Source organism: Nannobrachium achirus (assembly GCF_963921795.1).
Source record: "Nannobrachium achirus genome assembly, chromosome: 1".
NCBI lineage: Eukaryota > Metazoa > Chordata > Actinopteri > Myctophiformes > Myctophidae > Nannobrachium > Nannobrachium achirus.
In genome coordinates this window covers 38725026-38741322 of record NC_137810.1, presented here as the reverse complement: position 1 = coordinate 38741322, position 16297 = coordinate 38725026, and the positions used below count along the sequence as shown (strand labels likewise).

Genomic DNA, 16297 nt, shown 5'->3' with positions numbered 1-16297 from the left:
CTTGACAAACTATTCCGTTTCTCACTACATTCACTCCTTGAGTCCTTTCAGCGCTGTCTTTCAATTCTTTTTTATCTCAATGATAGATGTACCCACTAAATGCTATCACATAGTCTATCAGAACCAAGGAGTTTAGTCATTGTACCCTATGTCCTACACAGCAAAATGTGTTAATATAGCGTCCTTTGGTTATTAAATAGCAGATAGACATATACAAGCTCCACAGCATGTCACTGCAAGCTTGTACATCTGTTATTTTCCTACTTGAAGTGCTATATTTTCCCACTTCTGAAAATGAGGCAGGAGGATTGGACTACAGCAGTCTACCCCTTTCCAATAGCTGCCAGGGTAAATAAAAAACAAATGCAATAAGTTTGAATTTTATTTATAATTGTATTCATATCAAAGCTTATAGTTACACAAAGCCAATTAAAAATGTTCCTTTCATAACCATGCTTTGTTAATTTTCAGAAGCAGAGGACAATATCTTTGAGAGAATCCCCAGACTGAATAAAAAATGTGAAAGCAATACAGTGTCATACAATTGAATACACAAAGAATCAGTATGTAGGAGGTAGCTACATTTTTGGGTGGGCATCATTTGGGGTCATAAGTAAATTTTGTCGCTGTCGGGTGGAAACCTTGTATATATTCTACAGTAAAACGTACATGGACATGGAAAAAAAAGAACCTGTTCCAATGGAACCAATGTATTATTTAAATGTCTTGATAGTTTTCACTTGATAAATGCTATTAAAAACATTTTCAAAAGTTGCCAAAAACACGCTGCGATGCGATTGAGCGATTGAGCTTCTAGATCATAGATCATAAAAAAACATAAGATGAAATATGTATGAGGTTTCTGCCCGACAGTGCCGATATGTATAAACTGGCCCATGAACTATGAGTCAGCCTATGTAAGGCCTTCTTATACCACTTCGTGAGCAACAGAAAGGCACAGGTAAGCACCAACGGAAGAGAAAGTCATCTCAGATGTAAACTTAATGTATGCATTCATTTGAGACATTTTAGGGGTCAGTCCACATCACAACCCTTTCACATACTTTGTTATATCTGTTTTCACAATGCCATACACAATCAGCATAATGTAGGTTTCCAAACCACCAACCCTGGCATCCCCATTTTGGGCAAATTGTATCATTTGTCGTACAATGACGTGTATAGGGCTTAAGTGGTTAAACATATTCCTTAAGACAGTTTTAGAAGAGGATCCCTAGAAAATAACCCAGTGACTGAGAATAAATGACATCTAGGACCAAGGAGGATCCACAGTGCAGTAGTGCTCAACAGTGCAGTGCTTCAACATCTATCGCACAGCGCTTAGTTATTTTTCGTCAAGCACAACACTGTAGTGCTATAGAGTATACGTTGGGCTCATTACTGGAGGAAACAAATTAAATCCATGGCACTGAGCAAGCTTGAATATTATTGACTCAACATTTGCTTCAATTCAAAGTAATGTAACCTTCATACTATATAGTAGTTGACAAAATAAACATTCTAAGGTAAAACCCACTGAAGTCTTCGACTACCGTTGACACCAAGCACACAGTGTTCAGTTATTAGGTGGCTAAGACTAGATGTAATGAGTCATTATATACAGTATATTGTGAAAATGAAAGACAATTGATCGAGTGACAGACGCCACAACAATGTAACTTAAAACCTGAGAGATCTGCAGTGTTCAGGAGAAATCCAACCTCAGACAAAGCATAATTCACCTGCAAAAACATAGGAGAAAATAACAGACAACAGCATCAATAAAAAGGACCTATGTAAGCGTGTCTACCAGGCTACAGAAGTTAAAGTGACTGAAAATGAAAAGCATATTACACGACTCAACAAAAACCTTTTCCGTAATACAGGAAATTAAAGAAACAAAAAGGAAAACAAAACAGAACAAAGTGCTACAGAAGTAAAAAGGCCCAAATCGGACTAGACTGACAATCTGGGAGTCCAACTTTATCAAATCAAACTTTCAGATAAAATAAGCAGCTACGTCTGATCGAATAAAGAGAACCGGATAAAGCTTTAGAGGGGAGCAAGATTTTGCCCTAAACAATTGACAAAAATGACACTGTCGCATTAAGTATTGCAATTTGACTAAATCAACCAGAGATCTGTATAACAACATTGCACAGCCCAAGGCCAGATCTCAGCGGTGTATATTTAGTGAAAAGGTTGTCTGTCTGAAATGGGCCAGCAAACTATGAACCGGAACCAACCCGTTCCCCGATTAAATAACCTTTAGTAAAAGCAGGCAAAATTACAACTTCTTAAGAAAGAAAAAGAAGAAGAAAAAAAATTAAGAAACAGTTCGGCTTCAAATTTGGAAAACTCACAAGATGGAAAACTGATGAAGAAAATCAAATAAATTATTTGAATAATGAGGAGCTAAGTTAATCACAATGAGACACTCACAGTCTTCCAGCACAACACCTGAATAATATGTTGACTGATACTTCCTTTTGTACTGTGTGACACAAGTTTGAACACTTGGGTAAGACATCTCAACTGTACCTCAGCTGAATGAAGAGCCTCATCACACACAACGAGACTCTTGGCTGAAACCGGAAGGAACCATTAAAAGCACAAACTCAAATAATGTGAAGCACATTCAACAGTTGCCCCAAAGGTAACTTCTACAAGAATTCCACTAGCCCTAACCCTATAAGGTGCTAAATGCATTAATAGGAGTCACATTTGGGGGAGCAGATTGCAGGGTATGGCAACAATATACAGTACAGTAGTTACCACATTTCTGATCCATGTGCTAGACATGTGTGAACCATGACAGTAGCACTCTTGCCATCGTATCTCGGTTTTCTTGTATTTCTACAGTAGTTTGTAAAACACACATCTTCAGGTTGCAAGGGAAGTGGAGCAAAATCGTCACTTAAACCCTGACCCAGAACTGCAATGTCATTGCATGTTTTCAGTACGGGGAGTATAGGGAGATAAAACCAGAACTGCCCACAGTACAGCAATATGGAGAAGTAACAACTTGGACCAAGAGGGAAACGAGAAAATTCTGAACGGGGGTCGGTGGTCCTTCAACCGATTGAGAATCACTGCTGTACCCCAGCAGAGAAAAAAAAAAAGAAAGAAAAAAAGAATAATCATAAAATGTTTGGCTACTTGTGGTTAAGTGCAATTTCTTTCTCGTGTCAGGGGTTCAATAGGCTGCATCGGTATAAGGCTCGTTTCATACTTTGCCGTACGACACCGTCATAAGACGAAGCATGATTTCCGCAGAGGGAGGAGGCAACTTTAGTTTAGCGCAGGGGTCTTCAACGTTTACAGGCCAAGGACCCCTTCACTGAGAGAGAGATGAAGCAGGGACCCCCACAACCTGTTCATAGATTCCATATAGTTTCATTGTTTGACAGCATAATCTTCAGCGTATTTTGGATTCAAGTCAATGTGTGTTTCCAGATATTTAACCACTTGAACCGTCGATACTTAATAATCTTGACCTTTCACTCAGTACTTAGTGTGCTCTTTTTCCCATCTACACCAAAGCTATTTGCCAAAAATAGCCGATCTACAAGCTCACAACGCCTCGGCGTTGTGAGCTTGTAGATCTGCTATTTTTGGCTAAAGCTCTCTGAATATGGACACCTAGGGTTCAAGTGGTTAATATAAAAAAGGAGGAAAAAAAGTTTCTATCACACAAAGATTTGGAGGCCCCCCTGTAGTAACTCTGAGGACCCCCTGTTGAAGACCCCTGGTTTAGTGGATCTTCTGGCAGTGGATCTTCTCCTCAGCCTGGTCCAGAAGATCCAACATCTCCTGAACGACGGCCTGCAGGGCGCGGCCCAGGTCCTCCCCGCTGTACGGCTTCCCAACGGGAGGCACGTGAACGAAGGCGGAGCGCCCGTGGCTCAGGTACAGAGAGGTGTAGTAGGTGAAGTCGCACAGGTACCTGAGGAGAGTGGAACGTTAACGCCAGTGGTGGAAAAAGTACTCACACATTTTACTGCAAAATAGAAATACTCTCAAGTAAAGGTCAGGAATTCAAAATGTACTTGATTGAAAGTACGAAAGTATTGGCATCAAAATGTACTTAAAGTAGCCAAGGTATAAAATAGGGCTAAAGTGATTTAATGTATGTTTTATAATACAATCATTTATATCTGCAAAGTAACTAGTAACTAAAGTTTCCAAATAAATGTAGTAGAGTAAAAGTACAATATTTGCCCCTGAGATGTAGAGGAGTAAGTAAAGTAAGTAAACGCAGCGTGTAACGCATAAGAAACGGCAAAAGAGACGCAGGTACTGAGAGTGTATTTTTGCCTAATCTTTGCCCCTGAACAGAGTTCAAGTGGTTAAACTAGGGAAGTGATTGATTTTTAGACAATAGAAATTCAGCCGAGGACTGCAAAAAATGAATGCAGTAGGCAAAATCTTTTAAAATGCAAAAAAAGAATCAGTCTTCTGTTTGTCCAAACCAAACTATGCAAAATGAACGCAACTAATTGTTTAGGCTACATCTTTTAATTGCAAATATATAGTTTTAATAGAAATTGGTGGGAACTTGTTGTAATTGCGGTTGGTGTGGTTTTTCCCACCTCTTGCGGTTATTATTGTGGTATTGCAATAATTGCGACATCCCAGGTTCAGAGTTTTATTTTATCTGATGGTTTCACAGTCTCACAGTAGAAATTAAATGAACAGCCCGAACATTGACAACACCTGTTCTAAAATTATCAGAGTGAATTAAAGAGAACTGAGTTTGTTCTGCAGCCAACAAATCCTCCAGATAGATTACCTCCCAGCGTCTTTGGAGACGGACACGCCCACGCCCAGGCCGGAGGCGGAGACTCTCTTGCAAACTGACTCCATGTCAATGACGGAGTCTATGCAGTCTGGTCCTCCCACAATGCAACACTGGGAGTCAGGACAGAAGCTGCTGTTGTCGAGGCCCTTGTAGCCGTGGTTACGACCACACTTCTCCAACGTGACGGTGGTCGCCATGCCCGACACGCCCACGTGAACTACCAACTGGTTGTACACACACACACACACACACACACACACACACACACACACACACACACACACACACACACACACACACACACACACACACACACACACACACACACACACACACACACACACACACACACACACACACACACACACACACACACACAGAAACAGTTCAAAAGACTTAGAAGCATAAATCATGGACGTTCAAAAGCATGTTTTCTCCCGCAGCTATTCTCAAATGTTTTGTTATGCAATAATAATAATAATAACTAGTAAGACGCCTCAGGGCAACGTCGAGGTCGCGCCATGTCTTGGCCATCTGGCCAGTGATGTATATTAGCCTTATTCACGGCCCGCCCACCTACTTCCGTTTCTCAGTTTTCCCCGGGTGCTGACTTCAATTTAGAAGGGGAAACTATACTGGACTTAAAGCCAACAAATCATTATTTCTAACAGTAAAGTAAATTATAGTGCTTTGTGCCGTTTAGTATCTTGTGTTCTTGATCATGCTAGCCGTATTTTATACTTTACTATTCGGAAATTGCATTAAATTTGCGATTTCTGTGCTAACTCCATAGGCTATGGTAGGATTTACCCCTTCAAAATGTGACTTCAGCACCCGTGGGATGCTTAGTGGGCGGGCCGTGAATTAGGCTAATTGGACCAGTTACCCATATATGGAGACCCCTGGTACCCATATATGGAGACCTCTGGTACCCATATATGGAGATCCATGTACTGTATATAAAGATATGCTGTGAGAGCCCAAACATACATCTGACATCATAAATACAATCCCTTTTATGCCCATAGATGGAGAGCCCTGTCTGTAGAACCAGCGACACAGATATGGGCTGTCTTGGCCATAATGGATTCTGTTAGTGTGGTATATGGCCGATGTGGCCTCCATATATGGGCATTCCAATATATGAAGTCCTGTTAGATATGGGCTTAATATTGATGACATCAGGGATCTCCATGTATGGGCATAAAAGGGATTCTGTTAGTGTGGTTCCCCTGACATCACAGTGAAGTCAGAGTGTGATGTCAGAGCGGCGAACCCATTCTGTTAGGGTGGTTCCCCTGACATCACAGTGACGTCACAGTGATGTGTCAGGGTAACCACAGTGGCGTTATAGACAGAGATTGGATTCTTTGTTTGACCGGGAGCCAGTGAAGGACTTGGGCATGGAGGACTGGTGTAATATGGTCTCTGGAACGGTAGATCTCTGGTACATATAGAAGTTTATTGAGGACTTTGGAGGTGGTGCCATGGCGGATACTGTTGCATTAGGTCATGGCCCCCCATAACATACCCGCATACCTGTAACTCTGACAGGTACAGGTATGCAATTATTTAGCTGGGGACCCCCTGACGCCTTCCCAATGACCCCTGGGGATCCCCAGACCTCACTTTGAGAACCACAATTCTACAGTATACGTACCTGTGGATGATATCGTTTCCATAGCGACGGAACCAAACTCTGGACGGCCTGATACTCGACAGGAACTTCATACACGTGTAGGTCCACCTCATGACCCAGACCCAGCTTCTTCAGTTCCTACAACAACATAGATAGATATGCTGCTTATTATGGATTCAAAATCCCACATGCTAATATTTACATGCATACATGTTGATGAATGCTTTGACATGTCATTGAACAACAGCATCAGGGAGAGCATCCTGTCGAGCTGCATCAGGCTTATCAAATCATCACAATATTTTAATATCACATCATATATATTGTCACAATTATTAAACACTCGCATACTCGCAATTATTTTAGATAATCGTCATAATAGTTTCCATGTTGAGAAAGGTTCATGCATTGAAACATTTTCCAAAATAGTGGAAATAGCAGATCTACAGGCTCACAACGTGTCACCATGCAACACATTGTGAGCTTGTAGGCTAATTCCACTCATTTGTAAAATAATTATATACAGTATATATACATATGGCGTATTTTGGTATCCATTCTTTTCCCGATTATTGGTGTCAGTCATTGTCAGTGATTTATTTGTGTATTCAAGTTTTTGTCCCCATGCAAAATTTAGTTTAATTGTGTGGCCTAGAAGCCTCACAATTAAATCGTTAATCGCAATTATGTGTATGACAATTGATCGTTAAGTACAATTTCATAATCGTGACAACCCTAGCTGCATCACCACCTGGAAAACCCTATACAGAGGGTGCTGCCGATTGCCCAGCACATTGTCTATCCTTGAGGGCATGAACACATGAGAAAGCAACGTGTAGTCAAAGCACCAGGCTATCCAGCAGTGGTGGGAAATGTCTTACATATTTTACAATACGTAAAATAAGTATCAATACTGCAATATAGAAAATACTCTATAAGGGTGCACACACACTAAAGTACCTATGAGAGTGGAATCCGCGTTCCACCAATGCATTTCAATGGGAAGGGGGCGTTTTCATGTCAGTGGAGGATAACTGCGCGCTGCGCAGACCTTGCGTTTATGCTGGAGCGCCAGTTTTTCCCCTGTGTCCAATCGGGTGAGTCGAAGGCTCGTTGCTGTCTTTGGGATAGAATGTGCTCACTGCGTTTTTAGGCAGCCACGCACCAAAAGAGTTTATCCGCTGGCGACCATATTTTGTTGCGTGTGCACCCTTACAAGTCAAAGTGTTGGCATCAAAATGTACTTAAAGTACCAAAATTAAATGTACAAAATATATATAATATGTTTAAAAATAGAAGATCAAATATTTTCAAATGGCAAAGGTATAAAATAGGGCTAACGTTGTTTATGTATGTTCTATAGCTTTTGCTATTCTGTTGTAGCACCTTGTGTACATAATCTGTTACTTTCATCGGCAGCTAATTTAACTGCTTCCTATCATAATATAGTTTTAACTCTTTAAAAAAAAGAAGAAAAAAAAACGTACACCCGCTATAAATGATTAATTTGTAAACGTCAGTGTACAAATGTAACCAAATGGATTTGGTTTCCAATTAAGATGTAACTGTGTGAGAACAACAAAGAAAAGAAGTGACCATCATGGTGTGTTGGTCACACTCACACACACACACACACACACACACACACACACACACACACACACACACACACACACACACACACACACACACACACACACACACACACACACACACACACACACACACACACACACACACACACACACAGGACAAATGGCCACAGCCCTGCATATATATGGAAGAGAGGGGTGTTTGACCACGTCAGTGACCCCGGTCACAAAGGGGCCTTTTGTTTGCTTTTAATATCCTTCTCAGGGCCGTCTAGACAACATTAACAACCATTCTCCTCAGCTGCTGTCCTGGGTGGGGCTACACAGCAACGCTCTGGACATGCTCCACACACACTCTAATCCTCAGTGCTAACATAACCCTGGGAGGGTACAAATGAAGCCAAATGGACCCTTATAAAAAAGGTACTGTAGGTGAGATCTTTTGGATTAAAACAAAAGGTCTATTGTTAAAAGGTCATAGCTCTGTCTTCTGATAGTAATCGTTGCTATAGTATAGTGTTAGTTCAGTAACAGGGGTCTCCCTGCCGTCTCTCCAGCTCTAAAAATATAATACATTGTCAGGTGGGATACCAATTTCATCCAATCAGGAGAGAGAAGCCATTTATCATCCCATCATCGGCATCATCACAATTAGTTTGTACTGACGTTATTGCGACCATCAGGTCGCAGTTACTATCAAAACCTCCACCGGCTGTCTGTCCGTCCTTCAGTCTGTCTGTCACGTCACGTCACGTCACACTTCTGCCCTACTCATATCTCCGCCATCGTTGCCCCTATCCATGTGAAAATTTCCACACACACTCCTTGCCTGCCAAACCACAACCTTCAGGACCCCCGGACCTCCACGGACCCCCAGGGACCCCCTGCCACCGCCGCCAAATAGTGCAAAAATGAACAAATCAACACCCCAACTGGGCTGCTCACGGGGAATTCACGGGGACCACCGACTCCTGCTGCTCCAACAGTCCTTCACCTTCATTGGTTTAACTTTGCCCCGCCCCCTCTCCTCATTGGCCAAAACTTTATTTGGCTTTACTCATCAACCGTTTGTTGTACAAACTTGTGGGTGGTGTCAATTGACTTGATTAAGAGTCCTTCACCTTAATTGGTTTAACTTAGCCCCGCCCCCTCCTCTGATTGGCCCAAACTTTATTTGGCTTTACTCATCAACCGTTTGTACAAACTTGTGGGTGGAACCAATGCCACTTACAGGCCTCTTTGTGTATACTGTCACCTGACGGTCGCTTATCTCCCGATTAGGGAGTCTTACTGGTATAAATGGATGAAACGGTAACACAGGACTTTACAGTGTAGTGATGTACCAACCAGGCCTACAGTACCATCTCTGAGCCTACGGAATCATTCTAAATGACAGTTAAGCCTAGCCTGATTGACAAATATGAAAATGATTCATTAACACGGTCTAACTTACACAGAAGGATTGACAGAAGGACAACACGACAACAGACTAGAGCCACTATATCTAAGATAATGGTTTAATTGATTATGGATGTGAGCACTCTCCATAGGGTTTGAACAATCTTGTTTGCTTTGTTCTTACCAATCATAATTGCGAGCGTCAGGTGGTCACAAGTTACTATGAAAACCTCCCCCAGCTGTCTGTCTGTCACGTCACGTCACACTTTTGTCCCTACTCGTATCTCCAGCACCGTTGCCCCTATCCATGCCAAACTTTGCACACACACACTCCTTGCCTGGCAACCACAACCTCCGCCCCTGATTTCTCACTTCTACGCCACCATGAGGTTGCTTTTAATACCACTTACAGGCCAATTTGTGTATACATGCGACCTGACGGTCGCTTATCTCCCAATTAGGGAGTCTTACTGGTGTCTAAAGAGAATTACTAGCAAATCTAAACTCCTCAAAATACATTTGGAAACTTATATTAGGTTTGGTCGATTATTTCTCAGTTTCAATAATAGCAATTGATGTTGTATTTTATACCGTTGCTATTGTTGATTAGTGGAATGAGCAACACAGCTAAACAAGTCGGTAGCCCGACTGGGACTTGAGCATGGGACCTGCAACTTTATTGAGTTTGTTTGTGTGTGCTCCAAACAGCAACTCTGCGCCTATTGAAAGATGCCACGTTTGTCCCTTCAGGATAGGCCTTTGCAATGGGGCAAGTGAAGCTGGTGTTCGTCACAAAGAGTGACAGCATTATTTGGTGTCAGCCCTGGTATCATTTCCAAACTTAGGACCAAGTTCCATGAGACTGGTGTAGTCAAAGACAGAATGCGAAGTAACCAAGAAGACCTGTTCCTCACCCTTACTCCACTGAGAAACCATAGGCTTTCTCAGAGATTTACAGTACAGTAAGATTTTGCACAACGGTGATAGCGAGGTTTTTTCTTAAACCTTACTAAATGTTAAAGAGAAATATAGAGTCCGTTCAGAAGATGAGAAGTAGATGTCCAGCTTTATTTAGAAACCAAAACAGTCCATATACAGCATGTCCCATCATCAGAAAAGTTCCTTGTCTGCCCTCATGGCAGCCCCACAGCCTGGGTGCAGTCATCTCTGCGTGAGTGGAGTTCCCCAGAATACAGCGAGGTCTAAGACACATTTTATATAGGCTATCTGAATTAAGTCACTCCTCTTCAAGACACACCTCCAAAGTCCAAGGTACAAGCAGGAAGTTCCTCAACAAGCAGTCATGGGACAATCAAAAGCTGATAGCTTTTGATTGGATTACTCAGTTCACATCCTTTGACAACAGTTAAATGAAACAGCAAGTCAATGTAGCAGGCAGGCACTGGGGGGTGATGAAATAAAAGCATACTATAAAATCCTATTTATCAAACGGTACCACGAATCTCTGTCTAAGTTGCAGGACCCATGCTCAGAAGCCCGTCACACACTTGGCAGGTCGCTCAAAATGAGAGCGAATAACAACAGAAAGATTAGAATGAATTGTCAGTGCAAGTTCTGTTTGCATAGCAACAATAAGAAGCTAACCTGAAGACAAAACTACTCGCCTAGCGATTGCACATCATAATCAAAGTACATACCTGCACTGCCACCCAGCTAGCATTGATGCTGTGCTCTCCAAAAGGCCCGAAACCTGATTTTAAAAAGAAAAGGAAAATTATTAGACTAGAGTGAGGATTACATAGCCTTTTAGGTGTCAAATAAAATGTTTTTCTCTTAGAGGAAATCTGTAAGCCTGTCCAGCTGTTACTGATACAAAACTAAATGAAAGTATCCAGTTTGTTGCACAAGACAGGATTTTTGCATTTTTTTCCATGACATCAAAGCGACAAGACTCAAACCCACTCATCCATAGATGTAGCGAAAGGTGGTTCAGTCAATTAACCCCTTAAGGTCTATTTAAAGAAAATCAACGTTTTTCCCTTATAGCCTATATCACAGAATCAACATAAAAACGTTTTAATCGATCGTTTGTAATGAATTAAATCGATTCGTCTGATTAACCACATAACAGTGTATGTTTATTAGACAATGGTGGTGTACAAAAACAGTGAATATAGCTGATCTACAAGCTTGTAGATTGCACCTCTGTAAGCATGCGCCATGCTCACAAAGCAAGATGACAGCATGTAGTCACCATGTTCTGAAGCTTATCAACCACATTCTGCAAAAATTGCCCTTTACAAGCTCGCAACACAACGCAACAGAGAGTGTTTCATTAAAAACTAGAAGCAGTGCTCTTCCGAGCACAGGTCTCCACCAGGCTGTGCATCCTGGTGGTGCTACTGTATAATAGGCCAATGTAAAAAGGGTGGCATATGTTCTTCACCTTAGATCTTTCATAGCAATCGGACGCTGCATGCATGATTTGAAGCATTGTGTTCCAAAAATGTGTTTTGCTAAAGTCTACCTGCTGGTGGCGCTATAACAGGCCAATGTGAAAAAGGTAGCATTTGTTCCTTGACCTAGTGGGAATATGTGTGGCAAATTTCACAGTAATCGCAAGCTGCGTTGATGATTTGAGGCATTTTGTTCAAAAACGGAGCAATCCTGCAAACTTTGGAAGCCAATATTAGCCAATCAGGATGGAATATGAAATATCAGACGGATCGGACTTGATCACATGACTATAGAGATACTGTGTACCGATTTGCATGATTTTTGGATAAAATCTCAAGGAATAATAGGAAAAATTGTGTTTTACATAAGTCGGCCTCCTGGTGGCGCTATAAAAGGCTGATGTGAAAAATGCAGGGAAAGGGTTTTTCCTTGGCCTCTAGGGAATGCGCTTACAAAGTTTGAAACTGATCGATGGAGTTATAGGTAAAACCACAAATCGGCCTGTTATAGCGCCACCATGAGGCTGCTTTCAAAGATTTTAAGTGGCATGTCTTCTTCGACCTAGTGGGAACGTGTGTGCGCGATTTCATGATAATTGCACTTTGCGTTTGGGATTTGAGGCATTTTGTTCCAAACGGCTCAATCCTACAAACTTTGGAAGCCAATCTTAGCCAATCAGGATGGAATATGAAAAATCGGACAGATCCGTGTCGATCACATGACTGTCGAGATACTGCCTACCGATTTGTAGGATTTTTGGAACAAATCTGTAAGAGTAGTGCACAGAAATGTGTCTTGCGAACATCGGCCACTAGGTGGCGCTAGAAAAAGCCCATTTGAAAAATTTAGGGCAGAGGTTCTAGATTGGCATCCAGGGAATGTGTGTGCTCACTTTGGCAGCGACCGGGCCAACGGCGACTGAGATTAGCTGCACACAAACTGCGAGGACACACACACGGACGGACACACGGACACACGGACGGACAGACGCACGGACGGACGGACGGAGGGGAAAACATACTCTCCCCTCAGCCTTCGGCTGGTGGAGACAACAAATGGATATAGTGATGCAATTTTTTTAATTCAATCGTTAATTGATACTTCATTGACTTTTCAATTGATCATTGATTACTGATAAGCGATGATTTTCCTGATAACCAGAATTTACTATTAGCCTACTAGTAACTGCATAGTAACAGCACCCAAGATAGACAATGCTGAACATTTTGATCTGAAAATACTGGTGCTTATTATTAACCAAAACAACACATTTGTCCTGTAAACTAATGTTACATCAATCCATTGTCAATTATTAACCTCTCATGTTTTGTATAGTATAGTATAGTATAGTATAGTATAGTATAGTATAGTATAGTATTATTCCATGACAACACAGTGGAAAGCAGTAGCGGTTCAAAAATGCAATCCAAATAACATTTTGAGCTGCTCAGGTAATATGTTAGCCTTTGTTTGAGATAATGAATGCCTGGAAATAAAAACTGTGGGATGTTCAATTAATTGTTTAATTGATTAATTCAGTCAGTCGAGGAAATTCTTAACGACTGATTAATTGATAGGCGATTAAATGTCAACAACAACCCTAAGTTGTACTACTCTACAGTACATGTGCACAAGAAAGACACATTGACCATAACCTGGAGATATGCGAGTTATGACAAGTCAAGACAGGACAGAAGTGCAAACTGTAGGCCTATAGTCTATAATAACACAAGGACCACTTCACCCAAGTTCAACCTTATTTTCATGTAAATGGTCCAGACTAATGCTCGTAAATAAGTTGGTCACCTATCAGGTGTATATTTATACATGTTGCGATGCAGTATCGTGCTGTGAGCTTGTAGATGATGTAAATCTGCCATTTTCACAATTTATTTATTTTTGTAATGTCTGAGAAATAAATTACATATAAAGTTTTACATAATATGCCCCATTTAGGGACACCAGGTTATATCTCTGACAATCTCCCCCATCATCACACACAGCCTCCTCCAGGAATCAATGTAGTGTGTGTGTGTGTGTGTGTGTGTGTGTGTGTGTGTGTGTGTGTGTGTGTGTGTGTGTGTGTGTGTGTGTGTGTGTGTGTGTGTGTGTGTGTGTGTGTGTCTGTGGGAGGGTCCCATGGGGGTCGGGGATCAGCCTGTCTGAAGGGGGGTTGCAGGGGGGGGCGGGACAGCTGGCAGCTAGTCTTTCCATTGTGAAGCTGCTGTTCCCATGCTATCTACACATCTTTAATCAGCCCTTTAACTGTGCACTTCAACTAGCCTTTGTGTCTAGGCTGGCCGGGGGACAAACCTGCAAGCACACCGCTATTAGTATTTTATTTACGCTAACCTTAAAAAATAAAAAAAAGTTGAATGACATCTCAAATGTATCTAGCCATGTCCCCCTTTTTTGTTAAACTAAAGTCAAGATCAAGAACAAAGTGCACTCTTCGGGGAAAAAGAACACTCAATAATGTCTGCATGTGAACGTGGGAAAGTGAAAAGGGGAAACACTAGAAATGGAAACCGTGTCACTACCGTCATCACAAATACTAACTTTAAAACGGTGTGGGTTTAAAATCCCGAAATATTTCCATAATTCACAACAGTAAAAGTAACAACCCTTTACACTTGACATGGTTACATTTTACATAGATAGGTATGGGCCTAACAGGCTAATAACACTCATATGCTGGTTACGTTTTACATAACTTACTATTTTACATAACTTGGCTTTTACATAACTACCACGTATTTTGCATAACTTTGGTTACATTTTACATAACTTTTTTCGACACGTAGTAGACTACGCGTTTACACAGGCCGACACTGAAAGAGAACCCCCAGAGAAAACAAAGTGTTACCAACCTGTCACAAGCACCGTGGTTTTACTGTTATCCATGTTGTGTTGTTGGTTCTCCATGCAGTGTGTTCTATTCTAGCAGAACCATGTAGAACCCGCTCTGACCATAGGCTCTCTGACTGACACAACTGCAGCTGAGCTGACTGACCGTGACTGACTGACTGCAACAACAACACCGGCGGCTCATGCCTTATCATGTCCCATAGTCTGGAGGGCCAGCGGCGCTGTGATTGGCTACTTTAGTTGTCACGCAACCCTTGTCCAGCTATCCCCCAGCGGAAAGCCTGGTGATGCGAGGTTATTGTCCAGCAGGATCAAAAAGTGATGTTTACACAGGGCTTGACATTAACTTTTTGAGGCACTTTGGACAAGTTGTCCTGGCACAAAAGTTACTTGTCCGGCCAAAAAATATCCATTTCACAGTAATTTATTTTTTCTTGTTTTTTCATTTGACAAATAAATACTATAAGCTCCCCATGGCCCCCTACCCCATAGTATCGCAGTCCATAGTTTGCATATATCAAAAGCTACGTCACAGAAAAAGTTAAATCAAGAGCCACGTATTTTTAATGAACGTGTTGTCCAGATTTATTAGTTGTCCCGGACAACAGGACGAGCCTTAATGTCATGACCTGGGTATATTATTGTGAATCCATTCACTTAAAAAAATGTTTACCAATTGCAGTTTTCCCAATTCCCACTGCTATTTTTTGTGCACTTTTCTGCAATCAATACAGCCACTCAAGTGAACACACACTACTATACCTGTATCTATATTGTATTGTGTTATCCTGGCATTAGCCAGACTGATAACATGGATTCACTCACACGTTCCTCCACGGTATCAGTCTGGGCTTCGGCCCATAGGGAGCGAGTAAGAGTCTCTGATTGGCCTGGTCATTTTCTGTTTTCTCATACTCGCTCCCTATGGGCCCAAGTCCAGACTGATACAGGCAGAGGAACGTGATTGAATCCACATTATCAGTCTGGCTATAAATGCCAGGCTAGTATTATGTAGCCTACTGTATTATATGTGCATTATTGTGCATAACTGATGAATGGAGTACAATGGAAACAAGCCCCCTGGGGCCTTTTGTGTTATCCTTTTAGCATATCCTGTACAACCTGTATTGTTAATAAGCCTGTTAGAAGTATGCAGTCAATCAATCATTCCATGAGTCTCTCTCTCTCACACACACACACAAGCGCGCGCGCACAGAGACAAGCGCCTGGGTGATCTGGACCCCGTGTGCTAATAGCTTCCATGGACATACATACATGCACACACACACATGAAAACATACACAAATATTAAGGGCGTTCCACAAGTGTGGAAAATACATTTTCTTTTAAATGTAGAATGAGATACTAGGCATACCTTTTATAGAATTGAAGTACTTTGCTGGGTGTTTTAATTATGGTGTATATTTATGTATTGTCTTTTCTTGAATGTATGCATGAACCTGAGCAAAACTCTTTCCACCATAATAAAGGACATGATCTAATCATTTACCTACCTATGATACAGGAAGAGTGGGCAGCTAAACATTGTGGGCATCGTAATGTGAAATTGTCTAGCTATTG

The 16297-nt window shown here is 41.5% G+C and overlaps 1 protein-coding gene across 1 annotated transcript; it reads right to left on the bottom strand.

Annotated features, from left to right (window-relative positions):
- Positions 1 to 427: 427 nt before the first annotated feature.
- Positions 428 to 14857, bottom strand: LOC308282032 (pyroglutamyl-peptidase 1-like). Its single transcript, XM_080722380.1, has 5 exons — positions 14719 to 14857; positions 11089 to 11141; positions 6462 to 6578; positions 4793 to 5025; positions 428 to 3946 (listed from the first exon to the last, which is right to left on the bottom strand). Exons 1-5 carry the CDS (start codon positions 14771 to 14773, stop codon positions 3754 to 3756), a joined length of 651 nt encoding a protein of 216 aa, XP_080578506.1. The 5' UTR covers positions 14774 to 14857; the 3' UTR covers positions 428 to 3753.
- Between the last annotated feature and the right edge of the window lie 1440 nt (positions 14858 to 16297).

Bases quoted from the DNA above. Each gene is read 5' to 3' on its own strand.
- LOC308282032 (XM_080722380.1), bottom strand. From the start codon at position 14,773: ATGGAGAACCAACAACACAACATGGATAACAGTAAAACCACGGTGCTT. The intron at 11,142-14,718 runs GTTGGTAACACT...TTTTAAAATCAG, and splicing joins AACCACGGTGCTTGTGACAG to GTTTCGGGCCTTTTGGAGAG. The intron at 6,579-11,088 runs GTATGTACTTTG...ATGTTGTTGTAG, and splicing joins CTAGCTGGGTGGCAGTGCAG to GAACTGAAGAAGCTGGGTCT.